We start from the raw sequence: 25322 nt of genomic DNA, 5'->3' as shown, positions 1-25322 counted from the left end.
ATGCTTATCCCTAGCTTCTACATCTCATTTAGTATACCACCCCTCTTAGCTACCAACACCAGCCTACATCGCACACCCGTTATTTTTTCAGAGAAGCTTGGCTGAAACAAATGTCTGTCATGACTGCCAATATTGACTCATTATTTCTTCACGCTCCCCAATCTCCCTGTTGTTGTTATGTTACATTGCAATTTTAATTCTTTGGTAGACAGCATCACTTGCTTTCTATTCATAAAATACAGCAAAAGTAGGTCTCCCATGTTCAGGACCTTCCAGGTACTGCTGCAAAAAAATTAAATTTAGGTGGCTATAGAAAGCATATTAACTTACTCAATATTCTTTCAAAGCATAATTCAAAGAACTGTGTGGCAAAATCCTACCCAACTCACTAATTCTCTGCATAGTCATTAATTTATTCCCACTTAGCACTCTTCTGTTTACAGATCCAGGAATTAATTACCTCGGTTCTGGTTGCTATACTCAAAGTAGAAAACTATGTTAATTATCTGTCCCCTGTAACTCCCTATAATGCTTCTAGACTTAGTTTTCCAAGACAGTTACAGCTTCCTCATTGACTGAACCTATCTTATATAGCAATTCAGGTTATTCTGGATGTTTTCCTATCATGAATTATCACTTTCCTAACTTTTTTTGACATGGCAAGTCTCAAGTGACAGCATTTAAAATCACTTTTTAATTGACGGATTAAAACATTGAACAGTGTCAGTCCTAAGAATGCTACCCTGCAAGAAGCACACCTATTTAACAATTCTTCCTTAGCTAGTACCTGACATCAGATGAGTCTGTTCAGCATCAGTGATCTGTGAAGATATTTTTATGAAAAGAAAGTGCCCACATTTAGAGAATCTACAGGCTTCTCTAAAGGGACAAAACCAAAACAAAACATGGCAGGGAGGAACCACAAAAAAAAACCAAACAAAAACCAACACAACTTACCATTCCAAATACCTGCTGCTGGACCCAGTTGACATAGTCATTTCTGATATCTATCAAATCTTGTATCTCATGAATGTAAAATCTGTCATACTGTATAACTTGTCCTCTTTCATTTACCTAAAGAAGTGCAATTTATTTTTTTTATTAGCACTTTGTACAACAGTTTTCAAAAGGACATTTTCCATATTTTTCAAGCATTTGATATGTCAGCCACAGATACCCAGCTACTAAAAAAATTTCTAGAAAAACAACAATGCCTACAAAAATGCAAAAAAAACCCCAGCATTAAAGACATGGATCATTCACAATCTCATCGAAGATGCAAAGAAAAATAAGACTAACTGAGCATACAGTATTGCACAATACAGTGCTGCCACTTTGAAACATCATATGATCTCACAGGAACAGTGATGAATATACATATTCATGTATAAAATGCAACAAATACTTGTTCCTGTATTTGTTGAAGTTTAAGAACTATGATTCAAGAACTCTGTTCTTAATTACAGTATGAATACTATCGCTATTACCCGTGACGAAAGGAACAGTTTCTATTTGAAAACATTAATTTAAAACAAGAAGAGAGATGTGGAAAAATAACTTTATATAAACACTTGTCTCTATAGTATAATTTTAAACCAGAAGCATCCACACTTTCCTAACACACACTTCTTTTCCCAAGGACTGTTAAGCACCATTAACTGCCAAAACAGCAAGATCCCCAATTCTGTCTTTATAATCAGGTAATCTAAGCCTGCTTTTCTCAAACATCTCCCCCTCCACCACCACCGCCCCCAACCACCAGATACTAAACCCATGAAATACCCTAGATATGTTGCCCCATTTTCTTCCTCTTACTTTAATCCATACCAGCTAATTATTAAGACTATACCAATATAAATAGTTGGGCAGCAGGGTAGGTACAAATGTAACTATTTCTACAATGTAGCTACATATTAGTCAAAGCTGGGTTTCAAAACAAATAGGAACTTAGAGGAGACCCACCTTACAATTCTACAATTACCCATGAGGCTTTAAGATTTTAAGATTAACTTCAGCTGTTAAGATTTACAGCTACTGCAAGCCTGAGCAGTGACAGAAATTCTACAAGCAGCAAAATAATCATTTATTATATACCAACAGCTTTCCATATGGGAATCTGTCATGGACATCTTGCACTTCTAATACAAGATAGTTACTAAGCAGTCTTACTCAGCCTTCATTTGATGGTCTCCATAAAGAATAAAGAAAAGCTGAGCAAACCATAGCATACAAATTCCAACTTCCAAAGCAGAAACCTTTTCCATTCTTTCTGACAGGAAAAGGAGCTTGGGGAGGAGGGCTGTTACATATAGCCCACAAAGGTCCAATTTAGACACCTGTGCCCATTTTGCTAGATTGTACAAATACAGTACTTGACCAGCACCTTAAGGAGTGCCTAAAATGCTCTTTTTAGCATATAAACACAAAATGCCATAGGACCAGAATAAACTACAGAGGGAAAAAAATAGGGGGTGGGAGGGGAAACCTTGGCGGCAATTAGATAATACACTGTGATGTGCACAGTCTGGTTACGCTAAATGATTTAGGCTATTTCTGGTCAAAGTTCATAAATTCATTAGTTTCCATGAATTAAGTTACAATACTAACAAACAGAATAAACAAATCAGAAAATAAATGTTTGTCTTGGTAAAACTGTGCAGATCTTTCTTGCTCAAAATACAGCTTGCTCTTATCTTCCATTTGTGATCTTATTTGCTATCATTTCAAGCTTAAGAGGCAACTCTTTCCAACATACCCTCACAGATGCAATTGACTGGGTCAGTCTGTGTTTCCAAGAAAATAGGTAATTCCATCACCATGTCCGATTGGAATCCAGAATTCCAATGGTTCATAGGTCCAGATGGAACAACTACAGATATCTCTGTAGATGCAAGCCTAAGTATTTAAAACTCTTTAGTAACTTAATTTCTTTTAACAACTACACAGCACACAGATGCTGACAAAAACAAATAGATAAGTAACTGGTTAAAATGGACATAAACATACTCTGTGCAGTATTTCCAGAACTCTGAAAGCCGTGTGTAGAAAATTGGTAAGTATTCTTCTTTCAGAAGCCGGAATGCCAATCTTGCACAACTTCAAGAGGTGGACTACAACATCCTTGTAGAGTTCCACTATCTTGAGGAACAATGGAGGTTCAAGTACAGACCACCAATTTTCTGTCAACAAATGGTGAACAAACTTAGTACTTGCCACTACACAACATGATGTTATGCTACCCTTTTAACTAAAAAACATGTTTTGCTAGAAAGCATACTTGTCAGTTACCAAAGACTCCCCCCACCTCAAAAAAAAAAAAGTTTAACACAGCAAGAGCGGTGCAGACTTTTAAACAATCTAGTCTTTGTATGAATAATGAAACCTCTGTTCAAATGCTCTATTGTTACACACCAACTCTTAAAACTGTCTGTTCATCCAGAGTACACAACAGTATCATGAAGTAACTTTTGACATAAAAACTGATGGTTCAAACCCTGAAACCTTGACTTAACCAAACAGTCCTGAGGGCAATGGAAAGTGAAGCAACATAAAAAAGGATATATAGTTCAAAGAAATTATCAGTTTGCTTTTCTTTACAGCAGACAAGCTCTTTGCTCTCACCAAAAACTACTGAAAAACACAAGAGATGGGTTACAAGGCAAAAAAAAATTGAGGAAAAAGAAAGCACCCTCTCAAAAACATACCAATTAAAAAGGAAATATTCTGAAACTTCAACTCTTTAAGCTGAATTTCAGGTGACAGGAGTCACAATAAGAAGGTGTAAGGAAGTAGAGTTAAAAAAATAGAGCTATTCTCAGCTGCATATTTGAAGACCGCATCTTAGGATCAGTGAGAAAACATGAACCACTCAGAAGAAACAAAGCAGGTGCTATAGTCAAAACAAAGACAATTTAACATCTGCTCTGCAACACTTCTGTAAATTGCTTAGAGTTTGTTAGCTGTCTGACCACATAATTTTCACTTTAAAGTGAGAAGACACATATCAAATACACTGAACTACATGGTTTAATTCCTCCCAAATGGAATCAGTCCAAAAATTACTATACCAGATGAATTCATATGGATGGCCAGTTAACTCACCCAGAAGCAACAGAATAGGTGTTTTCTTACACAATGTTAACCTTTAAGTTTCTCAGTGGGGAATTGTATAGAACTGTAAACACACAGCAGGTGTTGCTGAGACCATGTCTTCACTGATGGAATTTCTACACATTTTCATCTAGAGATCCTTAGTTTTAACAGTAAAGAATTCAGTTTCTTACCAAGAACTTTCAGAGGAGCTTTTTCTAGGTTCAGAATAGCTGTTCCAAAAGGAATAGCTAACGTTGTGAAATTGTTTGCATCACTCATCAGTGGGCATTCTGGTAGAGTGAGATACAGCCTCAAAGCTTCAACATCTGGTAAGGAGCTGGTCAATTTGGGAATAAGGTTCTTTTCCAAACTAGCTGCCACCTACAGCACATCATAAAATTCAGTTTATTCTAATGCAATTGTGAATTCAAACAAATTCCCATCTAGATAAAAAATAATCTAGAAAACAATCATCAGGATTTTAAATTAAGCTGTTATACATTTAGGAAAAAAACCAGTATATTAAATATTGAAATACAGACACATACAATATGCTGATGTGTTACCTAATTGACATGACACAACACAACACAGTTCTACATATTTGCAGTTGATACATTATTGAGTAAAGAAAGTTATTAAAAGGGTCAGAGCAAGCATAACAATAGTATTTCTGGATAGGTATAATGTAGAAAGATAATCCCAAACATAAGGAAAATATGCAGCACAAACCTGTTGTGATATATGAGCGTGGTCAGGCTGTATAAGTTTGTGAAATAGTAGTCTAGCAGCATTCATATCAACCCCTGAGAATCTAGTGCTGGTTTTGTAATGATCATCATTGCTGCAGCAAGAAAAAAATACACAGAGAAAAAGACTGAATCCTGTATTCTTAGCAACTCAAGAATGTTTTCCACCTTGAATTTTTAGCCCTACTTACTAAGGAATTAAAAACATGAGAGATCACAGTATCAGAATTCCATTTCTTATGTGACCTTTGAAGCAACTGAAAAAAAATCTTCTCTAACTGCAAGAAAATCGTGTGAAAACACTAGGATCTAAACCAGCCTGTGCAATATATTCCCCTTGAATTATATACAACCTGTGGCTGAGAAGTAATGAGTTTTGCTGGCTTACATGGTAGCAGCCAGGTGGCACACAATTCCAAAGACTAGCAGAAGACATGCTGCATTTGGGCCAGCTGACAAACCATATGGCAGTAAAGGAGCTAGAAGTTTAAACTGTGGGTATCAGAATAACAGTAAAACAAGGAAATAGTGGGAAGGTGTTAGAGTTGAAACAAGAGACACTAGGAAGGTAGCCACCATTAATTCTGTTCACAGCAATACTTGTTCAAAAGCCTGACCACTTACCTCAAAGCCAAAAAGCTCCCATTCAGGCACCCAGCTGAGGAGAATGTTCCATCAATTTCACTGAAATTGTTCATATGAAATAAGTTACATTTATTTTGTTTTCTTTTTACAAATTAGCATTTGCAATAAAAACCTATATTTAATCCCTAATAAATTACATTGTACATAGGATGGAACTCTGACTTTAACATGACTGAACACTAGATAAAACCTCCGTTCAAGACTCAATGCTTAAGACAGCTCAAATCAAAGCAAGTTTTGCAATTTGTTTTAATTTCTTTGCATCCTCCTTTACTAAAGTAGAAGCAATAATCTTTGGGTTGTTCTCATATTCCTTTACATGTACTATTATTTTTCAATGTGCAACTAGATACTTCATTTAATCTTGTATAGTCATCTAACCTGTGAGAGAGATGACACACTAAAGGATCTAAACTACTTGACAAGCATGACAATGAAAGCATAGAAAAAGCTCTGCACATAATAAAATCAGTAATTAAAAATAGCTTTGCTATGTATGTACAAAACTCGATTAATGCCCAATTCATAAGTAAAATTATGAAAGACAACATCTTTCCTCAACATCACTTACTTAGCTATCTCTACAGGAAGTCTTCCAGATGGGAAAGCCAGCAATCTTTGAATAAAAGTTTCATTCACAGTCCAGATCTGCTTCAAAAAGTCAGGATACCTGAAATCATCTGGTGGCACCATGTTCTGAATTTTAAAGAAAGAGTAAAGAATCAGGCACACAAAATTGATTTCCAGAAAAATCAGTCCTGTGGTTGAGCTCTTTATCTCTTCATTGACTGACAATTCGCCTACCCAGACTATTACTGTGAAATAAGCCCAAGGATAAATTTACTACATTCTAGCAGTTCTGCATTCACTATGAAAGCAGAGCATACACTAAAAACATCTAGATTAGTGTGTTAATTCACAGCACAGTTTACTTCATGATAAACTCCCTAAACATACAAGTACTTCTCTAGAAGATGGACACTAACCAAGCTTTACAGCAGAGTAGCAAGCACCTCTTCTCCCTAGCCACTACAAGCCAGTTAGCTTACTGCCAGGCTGTGAGTATACAGAAAGAGAGCAATTCAATTTTTTGGACAGCTGCTCTCCCACCCCACTTCCATCAGACTCCTCTGAGAATGAATCATGTTTCTCTGAACATTGCTGCATCATCAGATGAGCTGCATTTTGATGTGCTGCTCATACTGAATGAATTCCAGTAAGATTTCTAATAGTAAAGAGGAACAGAACCAAGACCACCATTTTGAGTAGGAGCACTGGTTCAAAAAGAGATGGCAAACAGCACCAAAAGTAAGGTTAAACTAGTAAAAAGAAAGATATATCTCCTGAGGGTGCAGTCTGACAACATAGCTGACTCAGTATAACGATGACTAGCTGTTGCCAAAAATCAGTACTTCTGATCCCATCCGACAGGATCAGGATGAGAAGCCTTCTTGCTGTTTCCCTTGTGTCCAGCAGAAGTGTCATTTAAACCCACAATGAAACAACTCAGGGAACTGAGCTGCCCAAAAACTAACTTGAGAAAACAAACAGATTTTGGCTGAAAACTCTTAACTGCAAGGCTAGGACACACAAGTCCCAGGAGTACAGTACTCATGTAACTTTGAAAGAATTAAATACAAATTACCAAACTAAGGAGTACTAAAAGGGATACTTTTGCAGCAGAGTTCATCTATTGCTAATACTTTTTTGCCATAAGCTTTTTTCCTGAGCAAACAAGCCACTAACTGCATTCATACAGTCTCCAGTTCACTTCAATTAGTTAGTCAGAATCTACTTCAGTGATTAGACAATTGCACATAGGAAAGTTTTTAGGAAGGGACTTTTAATAGAGAAGTTCTCAGCCTGTATTATCAGTAATTTTTCCAGTCTACACCTGCTAAACAAGTTTCTCTCAAATACAGCAATAGTTACCACAACCCAATCAGAATGAAGAAAAAAAAAAAACAAAACTAGAAAAATTGTTGATTCTGTACAACCAGAAGAGGCTGTGGGAGCAAAGGGTTGCTGCAAGCCTGACCTATACTCAGCTTTTCTTGACAACAAACATGTTTCCCACTAAAATCTGTTTTCCTTCGTGTCCAAATTAGTTTGTACCCCACATACTCAACTCTTGATGCTTCATTAATCCCTATGGTCTAATATCTGCTGGGCTATATTGAAAATAGTCCCTATACAAATCCAGTCATTTATCTTCATCTTGTTTTTTCCTCCCAACTCGTCCTCTAATAGCATTTCCTTTCCATCATACTCCCACATTGCCATTTTTGCTGTAAAGCCATTATAGACTTTTTTGCCCATACTAGAATTTAAACACATCAATTCTTGTCTTTTTAAAACTTAAGTTTTAATACTAGCATAAAACTCTATCACACAACAGACTATGTCACCACCTATCATTTTTATCAGAAAGCTCCATTTGTTTCCTCATCATTGTGGTATGCTTAAATGACTACAGAGCAGAAGACAGCATAGCTGCAGTCAGGAGTTACTGCAGAGGGCTGGGCAGGGGTGAAGAGCTCAAATATTGCATCACCTTTTCCTTTATGAAAGGAAAAGAAGGGCATGAATCTATCGCTCAGGAAAAAAGCTTATGCCAAAAAGCCTCAAGAGCTTACTGAGAGCTAACACTCAATAACTGGATCCAAGCCCTTAAATTGCTAAATTGACTTAGTGTCTTGTGCTTCCACACTGCTGTAAAAAACTTTACAATGTAGTCACGCACCTTCGATATAAAAATCTTTTAAAATGCATCAGAAAAAACTAAAATTTAACTTTGACAGACTTTGGAACCAAAGTATATTTAATTTGTTACCTGTGAATAAAAGTAGTGTGCAAAACTTTGGTCCCCACCAGAGAAAATTCTCTTTACACAATAACACTCCTCACTGTCTGCAATAGGAATAAAAACCAGACAACTGTGAAAGTGTGAATTTGAGAAATTATTAAGACATGGCAATCAACACTCAATTAGAAAAAGGTTCCTTCGTTACATAACCTCAATGAAGCAGATCTTTGCAATACAATAGTTAGGACTACCTTTAACTGAGGTAAACACTAACAGCTCTAAGTTTTAGCTCTAGTGCTAACAAGGGACCTAATCCAACAGCACAGGTAAGCATGTATTTCCTACAGCAGAAATGGACTTTAGGGAATAGAGCACAGTGAAAACAAACTGTTTGGAAGAAAGTGATTACAGCCCATATTTAGTTTAAATCTCAAGATTTGTAAAACACTATAAAGGAACACAAATCCAAGAAGTAAATGTGCCAGGTGTTGCTTACCTGAGATTATCAGGCATTGAGTACTATAAGGAAGCCAGTTTCCTTTTACTGTGAAGGGACTTTTCCTATTACTGGTTGTTCCTGTACCTAATTGCCCATTACCTCCGAGTCCAAAAGAATAGATTCTTCCAGATGAAGGAACAAACGCAGTAGTGTGCTGCCTAGGGCAAACAAAATTCAGTAACAAAAACCTAAGCATTATGACATGCTTTGCGCAGGCCAGCCTAAGAATGGTGTTAAACAGTATGTTAAAGGTCCCATAGTATCAAACACTCCACTTCTCTATTGGCAAAGCACGGCCACTGGCAATAATCCATTTATACTCCAATAGGCAATATTCCATTTTAATGGAAAAGTTCACAGAACAGATGCCAGGTTCTGCCTTGAACCCCTGCTTAGCCACAGTCTGACCTTTAGAGCATATCTCCAGACATTCAGAAATTTGAAGTTTCTACCAGGTTGGTTGCATCTCTTTTCCCCTCCCATCCCCTCAACTCTAGATGCCATCTCTCCCACCATGAGCCTGGGAAGAACCAGTACTGAATTTATGTAAACTATTAAAAGGGAATGGGTCCACTCAACGTCAACCAAACTGCTAGAAAGATATGTTTATATTTACATATTCTTTAACCCAAATAACAAAGTGTGCCCATCTCTTAAAAAAATTACGTTGCCTCCCTCATTTGTCTTCTTAGAATGCAATTCTTTGGACAAGAGCATTTTCATGTGTGCTTGGAATTTTTCCAATTTCTTGGTGCTGTTATAATACGTACAATAAAAACCCATTAGGAACTGAAGTACTGTCCAGTATGACAGGTATTTCACAAAACAAATTATGTTTCCAAATTTTACACTTATCCACTTATCCTACACTTATCCAAACACACTTGTTCTTTAATAGGAAATGATAAAGTGACAGCAATAAACACCACCTTTACACTTCACACTGATTATTCACACTTTCCATTTAGAAAATCAGACCGTCTCAAACAGTATAACTTCCTTTAGTTCTTCTATTGAATGTTTTTAAAATCCCAGTAAGGTCTCTACATATCTTTTGTTAGAGACTGTCTTGTCTCCCCTAACCATAAAGGGTAAGAAAAAAACCCACTTCATATTGCAATATATATTAAGTTTTACAACACAAGTTATTTATAAGATTCATAGTGCTAGCACAGAATAGACCTTACCTGCCACAGGTGATTTGCGTCACAACACTTCCCATAAGTTCAAAAACTTTCCTTGGGTTTATCTCGTGGCTGGTAGAGTTATGACCCAACTGACCATAGCCTCCAGCTCCAAATGTAAAAACCCCACCTTCCTAAACAAATAAATTATTTGCATTAAAATGATAGTATATCTCAGAACAAGAAACTTAACAGAAATAGGGGTTTAATAAATCTCCTTGTCTGATGATTTCGGAATTGTGGAGAAAGGAGAGAAAATATACATGCACAAGAGGGCCCTGAGATACAGAAGGGTCACAAGTTAATTGCAGCTATGAAAATGTGGCACAGCTATCAAGTATTACCTTATTCGTGTTAAATCGCGTTCTTGTAATTCCCATATTATTATACAATAGTCCTCTCATTAACTTGTGTCATTAATAGATACTAATCCTCATTTTTCCTCTTTTCCAGTTGTCCTGATGAACTACAACAGTATATAAACTCACATGATTAAAAAAGTATACTTTTAAATTCTGAATATAAGTTTTAAAGCAATTACCAAATAGGAAGCTGCCCTCCTCAGGCAGATGATGCAGAGTATGACTGAAATAGTCAGCTTCATTATTTGGAAGCATAAGAAACCAGAAAATTTCAACATCGTTGTAAGGCAAGTCATTTTTTAAAAGTGTTTTTGATTAATTTAATCAAGAAATTAACCAAAAACTTTCATTAAAGAATGTTAAATCAGAAACATTTTCAGAAATTATACAACTTACCTTATAACAGCTTTGAAACTTTCCATTTTCAAATGCTTTGAAATTGTAAAGCTGTTTCTTTCAATTCTACTCTGCATCAGACTGGACCTCTGCTGGAAATCATCATTAAAATGGCAGCATCCACTGAGAAAAACCAACAGCCTCATTCACTGAATCAGGATAACAAACAGTGACAGGTTTTTCTGAATTTCAGAAGGACTTGGAAGAATGTTTGCACATATACACAGTACTGTCTACAAAAGATACGTCAAGACCACTTGTTCTGCAAGGCCTATCATGCAAGGGAAAATGGAGATATACAAATGGGAGACATAAATAATTTATAGAAACATTTGCAGTAAATTCAGTATCTTAACTGAGTCCATCAGCTTTAAAGCAAGTCTGAAGCTAACTTCTATACATTAAAAAGGGAAAAACATTTAGAATCCAAGTTACAGATTGCTGTTTTCTTTATGTTCTGTATGTTCTGTATGTTCTTTCTTTATGTTCTCTTTCTTTACATTCGCATAATACATCAATATCAATTTCAGGATTGCAAAGTTGTGACATCTTTTTCAGTCAAAGTGAGAGAATATTTTGGGACAAAAAGCAATTGTTTGTGACAATCTTTTCCTTTCACTGTAGAAAATTAAGTCTATATAAACAACAAAATATGGCCTCATTTAGGCAGATCATAATCTTCAAAACAACTTTTCCCTTGTTGCAGCGCAAAAATTCAAACAAATTAAGAAAACCCATACATTTTCCAAAAGTAAGTAAACACAGATTATTTTTTTTCTTCAGAAATAAAACATTAAAAATAGTTACTTTCAAAATTCTAATGCCTTCTACAACAATATTCTGAATTCAACAGATTCAGACATGAAATGGATATTTAGTCACTTGCCCAAATCTTGATCAGCCAGAAATGTTTTCTACTACTATCACTAGTAAGCTCAAAATATTCTGTTTATAAATTGATATATTTTATTGAGAGTGATGAACAACAGAAAACATCAAAATGTTAATACATACTGCTTTATACCTAAATGTTGAAGTCTAATCCAACTATCAAAACACAGAAAGAAAAGTACAAGAGTCAATCATTTAAAGTAAGATATGTATGTATCGTTTTACCCACCACAAAATAAAGGTACTTATCACTTGCTGCTTGAAAAATACACTATTCGTCACTAAAATGAATGTAAGAAAGAGTACTAGCATTATACACTCTATGTTGCTGCTATAAGTTTCCAAATAACTTTAGAAGTTTAAAAATAAGACTCAAAATGAGGCATTTAGCCAACAGCTATGTATAAGGCAATTTGACACATTTCAGCTCTCTATTTTAATCAGTTCCTACATCTCTGTACGAACATGCCACACTGACACAGCATACATACTTTTTTCCCAAATCAGCCTTGAAATAAATGACCAACTTTTTACAGAACCTCACACTATATACTCACTAGTGGATTATGTAAATCTTCAATTTTGTCTATTTGTTTGCCAATAGTACGTAAATAGCTGCTGCGCTACAGCAGCCAGAAGAGAGAGGAGTGAGAATATGTGAGAGAAACAACTCTACAGACACCAAGGTCAGTGAAGAAGGAGGGGGAGAAGGTGCTCCAGGCACTGGAGCAGACATTCCCCTGCAGCCCATGGTGAAGACCATGGTGAGGCAGGCTGTCCCCCTACAGCCCATGGAGGTTAACGGTGGAGCACATATCCACCTGCAGCCCCTGGAGGACCCCACGCTGGAGCAGGTGGACATGCCCAAAGGAGGCTGTGACCCTGTGGAGAGCCCACGCTGGAGCAGGTTTGCTGGCAAGACTTGTGACCCCGTGGGGGACCCACGCTGGAGCAGTCCATTCCTGAAGGACTGCACCCCATGGAAAGGGCCCACGCTGGAGCAGGGGAAGAGAACGAGCAGGAAGGAGCAGCAGAGACAATGTGTGATGAACTGACTGCAACCCCCATTCCCCATCCCCCTGCGCTGCTGGCAGGGAGGAGGTAGAGAAGCCAGGGGTGAAGTTGAGCACGGGAAGAAGGGAGGAGCGGGGGGAAGGTGTTTTATGATTTGGTTTTATTTCTCATTACCCTACTCTGATTTGATTGGTACTAAATTAAGTTTATTTCCCCAAGTTGAGTCTGGTTTGCCCGTGACGGTAATTGGTGAGTGATCTCTCCCTGTCCTTATCTCAACCCACGAACCTTTCATTGTATTTTCTCTCCCCTGTCCAGCTGAGGAGGGGGAGTGATAGAGCGGCTTGGTCAGCACCTGGTGTCCAGCCCAGGTCAACCCACCACAACAGCAAATAGCAATTCACTAAGAAAACTTTAAACAACCACACACCAATCCCCCCAGCATTTAATTTAAATTCAAAATTAACTCGGTCTGATTAGTGATAACAGCAATGCTAGAGGCATTATAGTCAGAAAATAGCTAATCTCTTTAGGATACACTAATGTAAATTTCAATATCTGCACAATTTTAATAATGTAACATGCACTGTCATATCAAAAATGCTATATTTTGTATGCTCAATTTCACCAAATCTGACAAAAATTTAAAACTACAGAAAGATTTATTGTATCTGGTAAGTTTTTTCAAATATTCAACCGTTCTTCCAGTGTTTCCTCAACTTCATCCAATAAACTTTGAAGAAATTTTACAAGGAATTTTGTTTATTATTTCCTATTCAGGTAGCATCTTCTCCTGAAAGCATTCAAAAATCAAAGCCTAAACATATCTTTAAATATTGTACCTTTGTAAGGGCAGCAGTATGATCTTCTCCACAACATATATGAACAATCTTCTGAGTTCTCAGTGACTTTAGCAGTGTAGGAACATACCTGTCTGAAAGGTTTAATACAGCAGATCGCTTATGTTGAAAATTAAAATCAGGAAACAAATAGTTTTGCTTATTTATTCGAATTCAGTTCCAGTCAAACAAGCACTTTAAATCTGTTAGCATAATGCAATCATTGTGACTGAGTTTATTTATCTTTGAGACAGAAAAAGAGACACTACTATACTGAAATACTTTGTAGCAAATAGTCTCATTTTCACTAGCACAGGATCATATGTCAATACCTAAATCATGAAATATGGAACAGTACGTTAGACCTGCCATTGACGATGAGAAAAGAAAACAAATGATAGTTGTTTTGAGTTGTTTATGTGCTTCATGTTTTTAAAGTGTTCCTATAAGTTGGTATCAGTTGGTCATAGTTCAATATTACTAAACGTATAATAGAATGGAACACTGAATAATTAGGAAGCACAACTAACTTCCCTCCATCACCAGAACAAAACAACTTTGTCATCCAGTTGCACAAAGGCAGTTTTTTTAAATGGTAATGCTAATGTCTTAAAATTTGTCAGGTACACCAAGATGCCTGGTAGAAGCCCTATCAAGGCATAAAAAAGGGATTTTACTGAGAAGTGACACTATATAAAAAACTGGGGTCATACATATTCCAAAGAATATGTAGAACAACTGAAGTCTCCCATGAAAATGTGACTTCTGAAAAGTATGTGTAATTTTCTTATTACATGAGTGTGACCAGATTTAAAGTGTTAATTCAGATATGCATTTTAACTCCCACACATTTTTCTTATTTTAAGAAAATAAGAACCAGTGAGAAAAATCTGAATTCATGAAACTAGCTATAGATTATTCTATACTAAACTGTGTATTACAGGAACCTGATAGCATATACTCCCATCTTGGAGCCCTGTGTGTGGATAGTGTGCATGTAACATAATACAACTAACAAAGAAACAATTTTTTGTCTAACCTTGCTACTTGCTTAAAATTGTTAATGAGTATCAACACCCTAGTAGAGGAAATTTTGGAAATGGTTAGCTGAAACTTGTGAATGATCATCAAAAGTGGCCTGAGAAAGGCAGATACGCACATGGCAGTAAAACAATGAAGATGCCTTAAATGTGTCTACTAAGGACAACCAAATAGTTTTGATAGACTACTGGTTTTGTCAAGCAATTTCATCTACCTAAAATTCAGTTTAAACTGTAACTACTGCACAGTATCTTAATTCAATCCCATTTAGAAAGTTTAAGTCACAGAAAAATCTAAAACAGCAAAAGAAAACAAGTCAAGCAGGCTAGAATTTCAACATAACACTGTCAGAATTTTCACTGCAAAACAGCTGAGGAAAAAAACTCCCTTTTTTGATGTCTTCCTTATGCAATCTCACATGACATCAGCACACTCTGACAATATTCAACAAAGGTTTGTTCTGTCTGCTCCTTTTCTAGGAATACCGCTGTCTTTAGATTCACAAACCAAGACCTTCACCATGAAATTTTACAGAAGTAATGTTTACTTACCATTATCATCATTAAGACCCAGCTGCCCAAATTTGTTGCGTCCCCATCCAAAAATGGCTCCAGAAAGAGTTAGGACAAAACTATGAGCTCCTCCTGCTGCAATCTGTGCAAAAGGGATTCCCAGCAGAGATTTAATCACATGCGGTGAGTGTTGTTTTTTATACTCATAACCTAAGCCCAGCTGTCCATATTTATTTTGTCCCCAGGAAAACACTTCACTTCCTGTTTAAAGGGGGGGGGGAAAAAACAAACACCAAGAAATACAATCAATATAGTTTAATTATATAAAGTTTATTTACTGTAAGAAAACCTAAAAGTTAGACAGTTACTCTTCAAATATTTTTTAGTTTGAAAATGCATACAAATTACTGATTTTTGAAGCTAAGCATTCTCATGTAATTTGCAGACATTCAACTCAAATATTTAATCAGACTGAAAGTATTTAAGTCCCGTTCAAAACTCTCAAAACTGCCCTTAACATTCCTGTTTCAAAGCGTTAGATAAGTTGAGTTTGGTTATTACTAAGCAAGATGCTGTTCTATTGGGAGTTCCACTACTGCATATATTTTTATGCAGAGATCTTGCTGAGGTTGCATACTGGACATGCAAAACTTTCCAATTTCCAATCACAAGCCTCATTTAAGCTTTTATACAGTAACATACTTAATTTTCACATACAATTTAAGTGGCATATATTTTAAATTCTAAAATATTGTATCAATGATATGATCAATGAAGCACAAAGTTTATAATGTAATTTGATGCCTTATAAAGAAAAAAAAACATTTTTCACAAATCAGAGAGCTATTTATGTTAAGATTGCCTCCAAAAGAAAATGTTCCACTGAACAACCAACATTTTGCCAAGGTATTTACTATCCTAAAGATCAACACCTAATCACAAAGATATTTTGCTTTTACTGATGCGATACATTTCAAACAGTAATGTTACCTTCAAACAGTAATGCTTCCTATGTGTCTCCTACCTCCACCTTTCCAGTAACAGTTTTATCAAGATGGAAAACAATGAAACCCATCCCCTGGGGTACAGGTCTCTCAGATTTTATTTGAACAACAACCAAAAAACCAAACCAAAACCAACCAGACAAAAAACACACCACCCCAAACCACCACTTTTATACAAAACAATCTTCCTAACACCAAAGAAATCCTATGCCAATCATTTACAATCACATTAACTAATCCACCTCATCAATATCCCATATATAGATCTAAAAATACTATGAAGTCTCCTCTCAAAATGCCCGATTCAAGTAAGTTCATCCCATTTTCCTCCCTGTGTGGGTCTATTTTTAAGGCCATAACCTTGCTACATTGCAAGTATTTCTGCAGGTTCTCTTACAACCAGGAAAAAAAAAAAAAAAAAAACAACCAACACCTTACAATGCACATGAAGAACAGAAACATAGAACTGCAAATCCATGAACTGGCAATAGGATAGCGATGCTGTACTTGAAGCTTATAACTATTTAAAACACTGAGTGAATTTTAAATTACAAACTCCTATTATATTCTTGCACCTTTGACCAATAGAATGCTTAACAGCACAGTTCTGACACTCCCCACATTCTACTGCTGATCTTAACCCAGGCAAAGAGTTATTTGTAAATCTCTGTCTGCCTGTCCTGAAAACAAAGGAATCTCACTAGGTTATAACGCCTGGGAATACATAATGGCACAGAAAACACTCAATATGGGCCCATGAAACATCACATACAAAATCAAGGCACATATAGTCAGTATAAACTATTACATTTAAAGAAAAAAAAAAAAATCATTCAGCATACAATTAACACCTCCCTCCCCACAGCTTATTTAGCTTATATTTTAACCATACAGTGTTAAGAAACACTGTCAAACTTTACAATCTTTCTGGAATTTTTGTTTTGAGTTTCTAAGTTTCCATTAACCCTGTCCAGCAGCCACTTCTTCCAAATAGACGTTTTGGCCCCAACTCTCCTTTGCCATGATGAAACAAACAAGCCTCAAATTTAAATTCATATTAATTTCTGGATAGCTATACTAACTAGCCCCAGCAAAATTTTGAAGACAGATGTTTAAACTTTTCAAAAGGTGGGTTATAATGTGACATTACATTTTAACTAGAGAAGCACCAACAAAACAGAGGCTTTGCAATAGAAAAGCAGACAAGGAAGTCGTTGCCTGCAAGCCTCAGTAACTTGAAGTTACAGGTTAAAATAGGCTAGTGACAAAGCAGCATGCTAGCAGGATGAAAAAGAAATGGGACCAAAAAAAGCACAGAAACAATAATGAATTTTAAAAGGAAATTACATGAAAGCAAGATGATAAAAAGCAAAAAAGCATTGAAAAAGCAGAACAACACAACATTTGTTTGTACATTTATTTTTTAAATTCAAGCTTCCATCATTAAATTACACTTCTACCAACCTGAAATCCCACCTGCATTAAGTGGTAGTATGTTTAAAAAAAATTTTCTTTTTAAAAAAAGACAAAATAAATGTTGAAACCTTTAGAATTACCTGGTAAGAAATTACACAAAACTTCAGAAGAATTTGGCTTACCTTTTGAGAGTGCTAATGAGTGATAATAACCACAAGCAACTTGAACAATTTGGATCTCTGATAAGCTTTTAATATTTCTATTGGGGTAAGAAAACAGAGAAAGAATTAAGCTATTAGGTCATGGTACGAAATATAAAGTCATGCCAAAGGGTAATATACAAAAAGTATTGTATATTTCACTGAAGTATATGTGAAACTTTTCACTGAAGTATATGTGAAACTAATTTAAATATCCTAACTTTAATTAGAAGTTATTTACTAAAGTCTTAAGTCAAACCTGCTTCTTTGCTAACACCTTCAAGGACAGGTTGTCTTATTTTCAAATTAATAAAGTCAGTAAAAGACCATAATGAAGAATTGGGGAGGTTCATGTGCTAGGAAGGAGATGTCGCACAGCTGAATGGAGGAAATTAATACTGGATGCAAGAAGAAAATTATTCTTACTTTCTAATTTCCAAAAGAAAAAAGGTTTTACCATCTTCTTCATATCAATATTAGATATAAAGACTGAATTACTTTCTGTTAAAATTTGAACACTCAATTTTTCATCTCTACCAACATTAACTTCAATCAAAACTTCAGTTTACAGAGCTACTAAGTATTGCACAATATTATAAAGAAGTTGCAAATACCTACAAATGTGCATTAAATCTAGTATGCTTTCAACTTTTGATGAGAAAAACAGGAGTTTCTAAAAGGTCTGTGGGCTTTTAAATTTGATACAGAAATAAATAACCTTTATATTAGTTATTTATACCTTTCATATTTCTACATGTCACAGATAGCCATGATAAAGTTATAAATTACTAATGTTCCAAGGAATTGTTACTTTTCTGTGTCTTTTTCCTATGTAAAAAAAGAAAATTAGAAAAGAAAACCTCCAGCTTGCAAACATATAAACTTACTGCTACAGACAGTTCCACTGATTTCAGTGAACCTATTCATCACAGTAAAAATGTGGACTTCAGCTAGCTGGAATGCTTACAGCATTCTGAAAACAAGGAAGTGAATCTGGCTAGCATTAATTTTTATAACTAGAAGGCGTTATTATTTCATCACAGCTAAAAATCCTTGGGGTGAAAACTGAAGTACGAAGATCAGATAGCAAACATACCTTCTTCAAATGTACTCCCACAACTGGTTTTGAAAGTTTAACATTCTACTTCTCTTTAACTTCTCTTAAATGGCAGTTATCAATCCCCATTTACATTCTTAAAATACCCATCCTACTTTTCCAACATAACTCTCATTCTTAGTAGATGACTATTAAAAAAAAAGGAAAAAAAAACCAAACAAAACCAAGCAAATCCATGACACTTCTCACATAAGCTGACTTTTTGAGAAAGGGAACTGTCTACACCATGCAAGTGCCATCACTAAAATACACTTTCTAATGTGTGTTTTTAATTACAACAGCAAGAATATCTTAACCAATGTGATTTAAACACTTTTAAAAAAAATTATTATATACTAATTATTTTTAACCTGGGCACTCTGATGCATTCCTCTGTTCCCGGCAAGCCAAGCTGTCCGTCAGTAGCCAGACCCCAAGCATATACCTGACCCTTGTCATTTAGTGCAAGAGTATGGGCTTCTCCACATGATACAGCTACAATATTTTGGGCATCCAGTGCACCAACATGCTCTTAAAAAAAAAAAAAAAGAAGTTAGTTGTTAAAAAAAAAGCTACTAACAAGCTAGTGTTGTTCAAGACAGTTATACTCAGTACTAAGATATCAACTGAAATGACACAGAAGTAAGCGCAGAAGTCTGCCAAAACATCCTTTATTTAAAATTATAAGCATGCTATTCTAGGAGAAGTAAGTTAAATTTGACACCCCAAAGTAACCAAACAACAACTGTATCTGGAGCAATATACAGAAGTGCACAAAAACTGCAGCTTGATCATAATGGCTCCTTCTAATCTTGCCATCTGAAAATAAGTGCAGAAACTCAATTAACATTAAGGTCAAATAGATTACTGTCAAATGACTACACGTGTAGACATTATGTAAGAGGAAAACATTCCACCACAGCAAATTAAATTCACCTATTCATTATTAACAAAAAAGCCTGCAAAACAAGGCAGGGCAAATTAAAGACTAAAGCTACTGATTTTGCAATGAGCTACACAATGTCCTTTTTATAATGCAAAATACTGTAGAAACAGATCCTAAAGAGTAATTTTTCTAGATATACAGTGCACGCCTCTGAAAAGCAAACACTAAAATATCTGTGATTTTTCTTCCAGTAGGCTGCATCAATACCTTTAAATACATTTGGAAAAACTCGAAGTTTGTTTTTGTGCTTATGACTTGTGATCAGAAGTCTAACCTGTTCATTTCACCAACAGCAAAGTGGAGAAATATCATCAGGGTCTGTCATTAAGGCTGGAATTTTCAACAGTCCCCTTAAATAAGAGCCTGTTTGGACATTTTATGCCAGTTTTCAAACACATAAATTCTATTCCTGCCTAAGAACAGCACACTACTGAAAAAGCCTGCATATCATCAATGTAACATGCACTGTGAACACAGCCTAGCATAGTCTAAGTCAATTTCAAAACAGTAGCTAACAGCATCTGCAACATGACAGGCGCTCAGTTTCCAAAATAAAGTAACACAGGCAGCACATGTAAGTTCATTTTTTTAAACAGCTGGTCTGATTAAAGAGGTTACCACCCCAATTCAGCCCATTACAGCCTCCACAGCTCTGCCCATGGAAGAGGTCATGTAAGCACTCTCCAGTTCAGGCAACAGCATGTAGATCAGACTATCTTCATCAGCTGCTAAACTAGCCGGGCTGACTGCCTAATATGGATTAAGGAACATTCACACAATCCCTATGGCAAGCAGAGCTCTGTGGGGAGGAAAGAGGGAAGGCACAGCTAAGTAGCGCCACTGGTGACACTGAGGTGGCAAAGACATGCAGTCAGCGACAAAATTATCTTCAGTTAGCAGAAATACATTCGAAAGAGAGCATCTACCCATCTGTAAAAATACTGAGTCTCTTTAGATTGCGCAAGTAAAGTTATCCCAATGCACCGATTTCACATTAGAAGATTCAACTGTATTGTCAGTAACCTCTAGATGAAAGAAAAATTAGGGAGGAGGACATCACAATCCTCATGACTGCTTTGTCTGAGCATGTTAAAAAAAAAAAAAAGATTTATAGTAGGTTTTTGTCCATTACATATGAAAGCTCATACAAGGCTGTTTTAAAAAACAAAAAAATTAAGTGTCAGATATTTTTATTGCAACTTTCAGATTTAAAAGACAATTCAGCATAATTTTCAATGTGGGTAACAAGTATTCAGAGTAAGTTTGACAAGCTGAGTTTCTATTCATGTTCATGAAGCAGATGTTTGCACAGGATCAAAGTTTGTCAGTTTTAATATCCATTTACTGTTTCCCAACAGAAGTCCAAATTAGTTTTAAAAGTTACATATCAACTACACAAAACATCTTTACTTGGCATCAAATTTGAAACTCTGAATAAAGGAGAACTACTAAAACACTGCATAATGCCTTATTTCCATTTGAAATATTTGCATCAATTATTGTAACTTGTAAAATTGCTACAGCAGTGATTAGAATAAACTCTTACTAAGCCTTTTCAGTTTGCTTACGTTATGCTATAAGTACTGTCAGAAGCACTGTTCCATATCTCTCAGCAGCACGCAGATATGACTCACACACACAGCTCTGAAGGGAGCCCATGTGCACGCTCCTCTGCAGTCCCTGCAAGATGTTTACCCACTTCTACAGAACTGCACTAGCAGGAAGCAGAAACATGTATATAACATAGATAGGAAGAAAAAAGCCCAAAGAAGTTTTACATTGCATCCTTTAGGATTCTCCTGTAGCACTGCATATGCTGAAAAGTCTTTTATCAAAAGTTTTATTTTTAGTTCTTAAGAAAATAAAATCAAGAACATTGCTTTAATCAGACCTGCTCTACATCACATATTAGATGACTAAAAACACACAGCATGTTTCTCAACTACGGTATGCCAAATATTTGTTTCTACCATATTCCAGTAGCCAAACCTATACATATAGTACAATACTAATCCATGTTATTGAAGCAGGTCACCTCCCGTTGAGATTAAAACCAGCCACTGAGTCTCCCACGCCCTTAGGTAAACTGATTCCATGCTGGAAATAAAAAATAGGGGCACTGTCCAGCTGCACGGCAGGCAAAAATATGGAGGGATGGCCATGTTTCACAGTTGGTTGCTTCCAACTGTCACAAGATGCAATCCAAGCAAAGGAATGCTTTTCAAGTTAAAAATATGCTCATTCTTGGAAGAACTACTGTGCATACAATTCAGCACATGCACAGACACTAGCAGTCTCAGGTTTGACGTAGCATAATGAAAAAAGAAATACATGCACAACCACACATACTCTCTGCAATTCATTACTTCTAAACTTACCTGGTCTTTTCCTGGCTTTTTCATGCCCTAGTTGTCCCAGATCATTGCATCCACATGTATAAACAGTCCCATCATCCAGGACAAAAACAGTATGTCTCAGTCCACATCCTACATCTCTGACCCTTTTATTTAAGAAAAAGTCACTTTTTCTGGGTTCTAAAACAATCTCTTCATCAATTCCACCCAATCCAAGCTGTCCAAAAGATGCATTTCCCCAGCACAACATGTTTATGCTTCTCTTTATCACAGAGATCTTCCAACTTCACTTTTCTGGAATATCCCTTCTGCGTAGCTGTTCAAAAAAAAGTAAAATGTACGGTTTTTCAGTATTGTCCCTAACATTTATGTTATCTTCTATATAGCATGTAATCCACAAGTTCACTTTCTATATACCAATATATTGAAACACTGAACAATTTTAAGAGTGTGATTTACTTTCTTGGATAGTATATGCATTAACTCTGCAGTAAAATGCTTTCCTTTCCATTTCAGATACAACTTTTAAGATGCACAGGTCCTCGGTTTTATAAAACTTTGTTTCAAAAATTTAAAATATCATTCTTTGTAAAACCTCCCTAATCCAGAACTATACAAATGGCAGTCACAATCAATTCTAGACAGTGGAAATTACCTCAAACATCTTTTAAGGAGACAGTACAGGCTAGTGTCTTTACACAGGGAGCTGCATGACTCCTGAATGCACTGTGTAAGGCCTCAAGATCATCCCCAAAAACAACACTTGACTCATAGCTTGGAAAAAATTGGTCAGCTCTGATTAGTTACGCAACACAAAGAATAATATGATGTGTCAATCATTACATTTAAACAACTATGAGTCAACTGAACTTGCAATTTAAAAGAAAATAAATAGCTGAAATTCAAGTCCCCAATCTTGCACTGCAATCAACAAAGGCTACAGCTTCACAGTTACTCTGCAGTAACAGGAGGCCACATATACAAACTCCCCCATGCAAACCCCCATCCCTAATGCCTAAATTGCAATTACCGGTATACATGCTGACAGACTCTGTACCTGTTTGGAAAGGATACAAAGCTACACTTCTCTTTCATTTTCAGTATTGCACATGATGAAGAATTTATGACAATGTTTTCACTATTACTTACACTACACTTCCATGACAGTAAGTTTCCCCATATTTTCAGAGCAATTTGAAAATCAATGCAATACAGTGTAAAATTGCTATAAATTTTCATCTGTGACCATTATTTGGAAGACAGCATGAATAACGGAATGTGGAATACAATGCACTACAAATGCATTCAGTGTCACATTCTGCAGGGTCATAACATGTATAAACCGCCTAAATATAAAACGGCTCAGAGAAGCATGCCATCAGTTAGCACCTAAGCATTACATAAACCAAAGAAGAGCAGAATTCTTGCCAACACAACAGCATAACTATTTTTCTCTGCAAAAGTCAAAATGCAATAAACAAGATGCTTATTTTTGTGATCTCATAACAACAACAAAACCAAAAAACAACAGCCAAACAGCTTAAAATATATTGCATTCTGTTTACCTATCTCAGGAGATGATGCATGATCAAATATTTCCCTAGCTATCACTAGCTATATCCTACCACATTCAGAAGGGGACATCAAAATGAAGATGTCTTCGGTTAAGACATAGCTATGCAACAGCAAATTTCACACATCTGTAGCAGTGACTGCAATGCAAGCTTCAACCTGCAACACAAGAAGTTAGGAAAGATGTATGATTATAGTGCTTCAAGACTTCTGTAATCAAGATTTATCTCCATCTCCAGGGCGGCAAAAATAATATTTTCCTTTCTATTAAAACAGATATGTATTTCCATAGAATGTGGGGGTTTTGTTATGTTTTTTTCTTTTAAGAGTCAGTAGCCAAAGACGTTTTGTACTTTGATCTCAAATCACGGTAGTATTTTATCCCTGTATGTACTCATGAAAGCCAGCTCACGTCGTCAGCTGCTCGATACTACCATGCGTGACATCAAAAGCAGTCCAACGCCGACACCAAATACAGAACGCGAGGGAAACCACCCAACTCATTTTCTACTAGCAGAAAGCGAGTAACGGTGCTACAGGAAGAGTCTGGATGTTTCCCGCAGGCTGGAACGGGCTGTGCAATCTCACCGTGCACGGGCACTGACGCGCTCTTAAAGCGCCCCAGCCGCGCGCTGCGCGCCCGGCGATCCCGAGGGCTCTACCACAGGCTCCTGCCCGCCCCGGCTGCCCCGTGGAGCGCGACACCGCCCGCGTTCGCCGACACACTGCCAAATGCAGTCAGCCTGCGGCACGGGCTTAACGGCTCCCCTCCCTGCAGCGCAGCTCCCCCGGGCGCCGCCGCCGCGCAGGGGTCCGGAGAGAGCGGCCGCGCCGCGGGCGGGGCCAGGGCGGCCCCGGTGGAGGAGCGCAGGTCGGCGGCCGGAGTGGGGCCTCCGCCCGTCCCGAGGGGGCGGCGCCAGGCGCCGAGCTCCCCTCAGCGCGCCCCGCAGCTGCTAAGCGGCGTCGCCCGTAACGGTCCTAGCCGCCCCGGCCCACCGTCCGCCCCGCACCTACCCCCCCACGCTGCAGGCACTGCTGCTCGTCCCGCCCCGCTCCCACAGCCGCCGTCCCACCGGCCCCACGGTGGGGCCCCGCGGCCCGAGCGCGGCCCCGTCCACTTTCCCGTCCGCCCCGCAGGGCCGAAGGGTGGCAGCGCCCGGGTCCGCAGAGATCCAGCGGCGCGTCACGGCCCGGCGGAACTCACCGGCGACGAGACGAGACGAGGCGAGGCGAGGCGAGGCGCTCCGCTCCCCCCGGCGCCGCGAAACCGAGACCGCGCCCAAGGCCGGCCCGCCCGCCGCAGGCACCCACCGACCACCGCGAGGGCGTGAGCGGCCCCAACACGGAGCGCTGACAGGGCCCGGCCGCCGCTCCTGCGCAGGCGCGAACTCAGCGGGCGGGTCCGCAGCGCTCCCGCTTCACCGCCTGTCTCCCTCCCCAGCCCCGTGGTCAGGGGCGGTGACGCGGCGGCGGCGCGGCGTGACGTTAGCCTGGACCTCGGCGGGGCTCGGCAGCGGGGGCCACCGCCCGCCCAGCGGGGCGAGAGGCCCGGGGCAGCGGTGTGTGCCCCGCGGCGGTGCTGGCGGCGGCAGCGGTGTGTGCCCCGGGGCGGCGCTGGTGGGGCGGAGGCGGTGCCGGTGCCGTCGGGCGCCGTGTTGGAGCCGCGCCGGGGCGGGTCCCGCCGACCGCCGGGGAGCGGGGGGG

At 38.0% G+C, this 25322-nt stretch overlaps 1 protein-coding gene across 4 annotated transcripts in view; it reads right to left on the bottom strand.

Moving 5' to 3' along the window:
• Positions 1 to 24966, bottom strand: part of HERC4 (HECT and RLD domain containing E3 ubiquitin protein ligase 4) — a 37586-nt gene extending 12620 nt beyond the window's left edge. For 2 of the 4 annotated variants that reach the window (XM_072869603.1, XM_072869606.1), the window contains exons 1-16: positions 24823 to 24966; positions 23612 to 23777; positions 22071 to 22362; positions 19118 to 19277; positions 17633 to 17709; positions 15070 to 15291; positions 13481 to 13572; positions 9979 to 10109; positions 8789 to 8949; positions 8320 to 8396; positions 6058 to 6182; positions 5466 to 5525; positions 4825 to 4936; positions 4284 to 4473; positions 3007 to 3179; positions 958 to 1074 (exon numbers count right to left, since the gene is read on the bottom strand). In XM_072869603.1, coding sequence (XP_072725704.1) covers positions 958 to 1074; positions 3007 to 3179; positions 4284 to 4473; positions 4825 to 4936; positions 5466 to 5525; positions 6058 to 6182; positions 8320 to 8396; positions 8789 to 8949; positions 9979 to 10109; positions 13481 to 13572; positions 15070 to 15291; positions 17633 to 17709; positions 19118 to 19277; positions 22071 to 22296 — 1923 coding nt within the window. In that variant the 5' untranslated portion in view covers positions 22297 to 22362; positions 23612 to 23777; positions 24823 to 24966. Of the gene's footprint in view, positions 1 to 957; positions 1075 to 3006; positions 3180 to 4283; positions 4474 to 4824; positions 4937 to 5465; positions 5526 to 6057; positions 6183 to 8319; positions 8397 to 8788; positions 8950 to 9978; positions 10110 to 13480; positions 13573 to 15069; positions 15292 to 17632; positions 17710 to 19117; positions 19278 to 22070; positions 22363 to 22701; positions 22932 to 23611; positions 23778 to 24822 lie in introns of those variants that run through there. The other 2 variants (XM_072869604.1, XM_072869605.1) reach the window with 2 other exon arrangements.
• Between the last annotated feature and the right edge of the window lie 356 nt (positions 24967 to 25322).

This window comes from Ciconia boyciana, chromosome 8 (assembly GCF_034638445.1).
Source record: "Ciconia boyciana chromosome 8, ASM3463844v1, whole genome shotgun sequence".
NCBI lineage: Eukaryota > Metazoa > Chordata > Aves > Ciconiiformes > Ciconiidae > Ciconia > Ciconia boyciana.
This window is presented reverse-complemented; position numbering and strand designations above follow the sequence as displayed.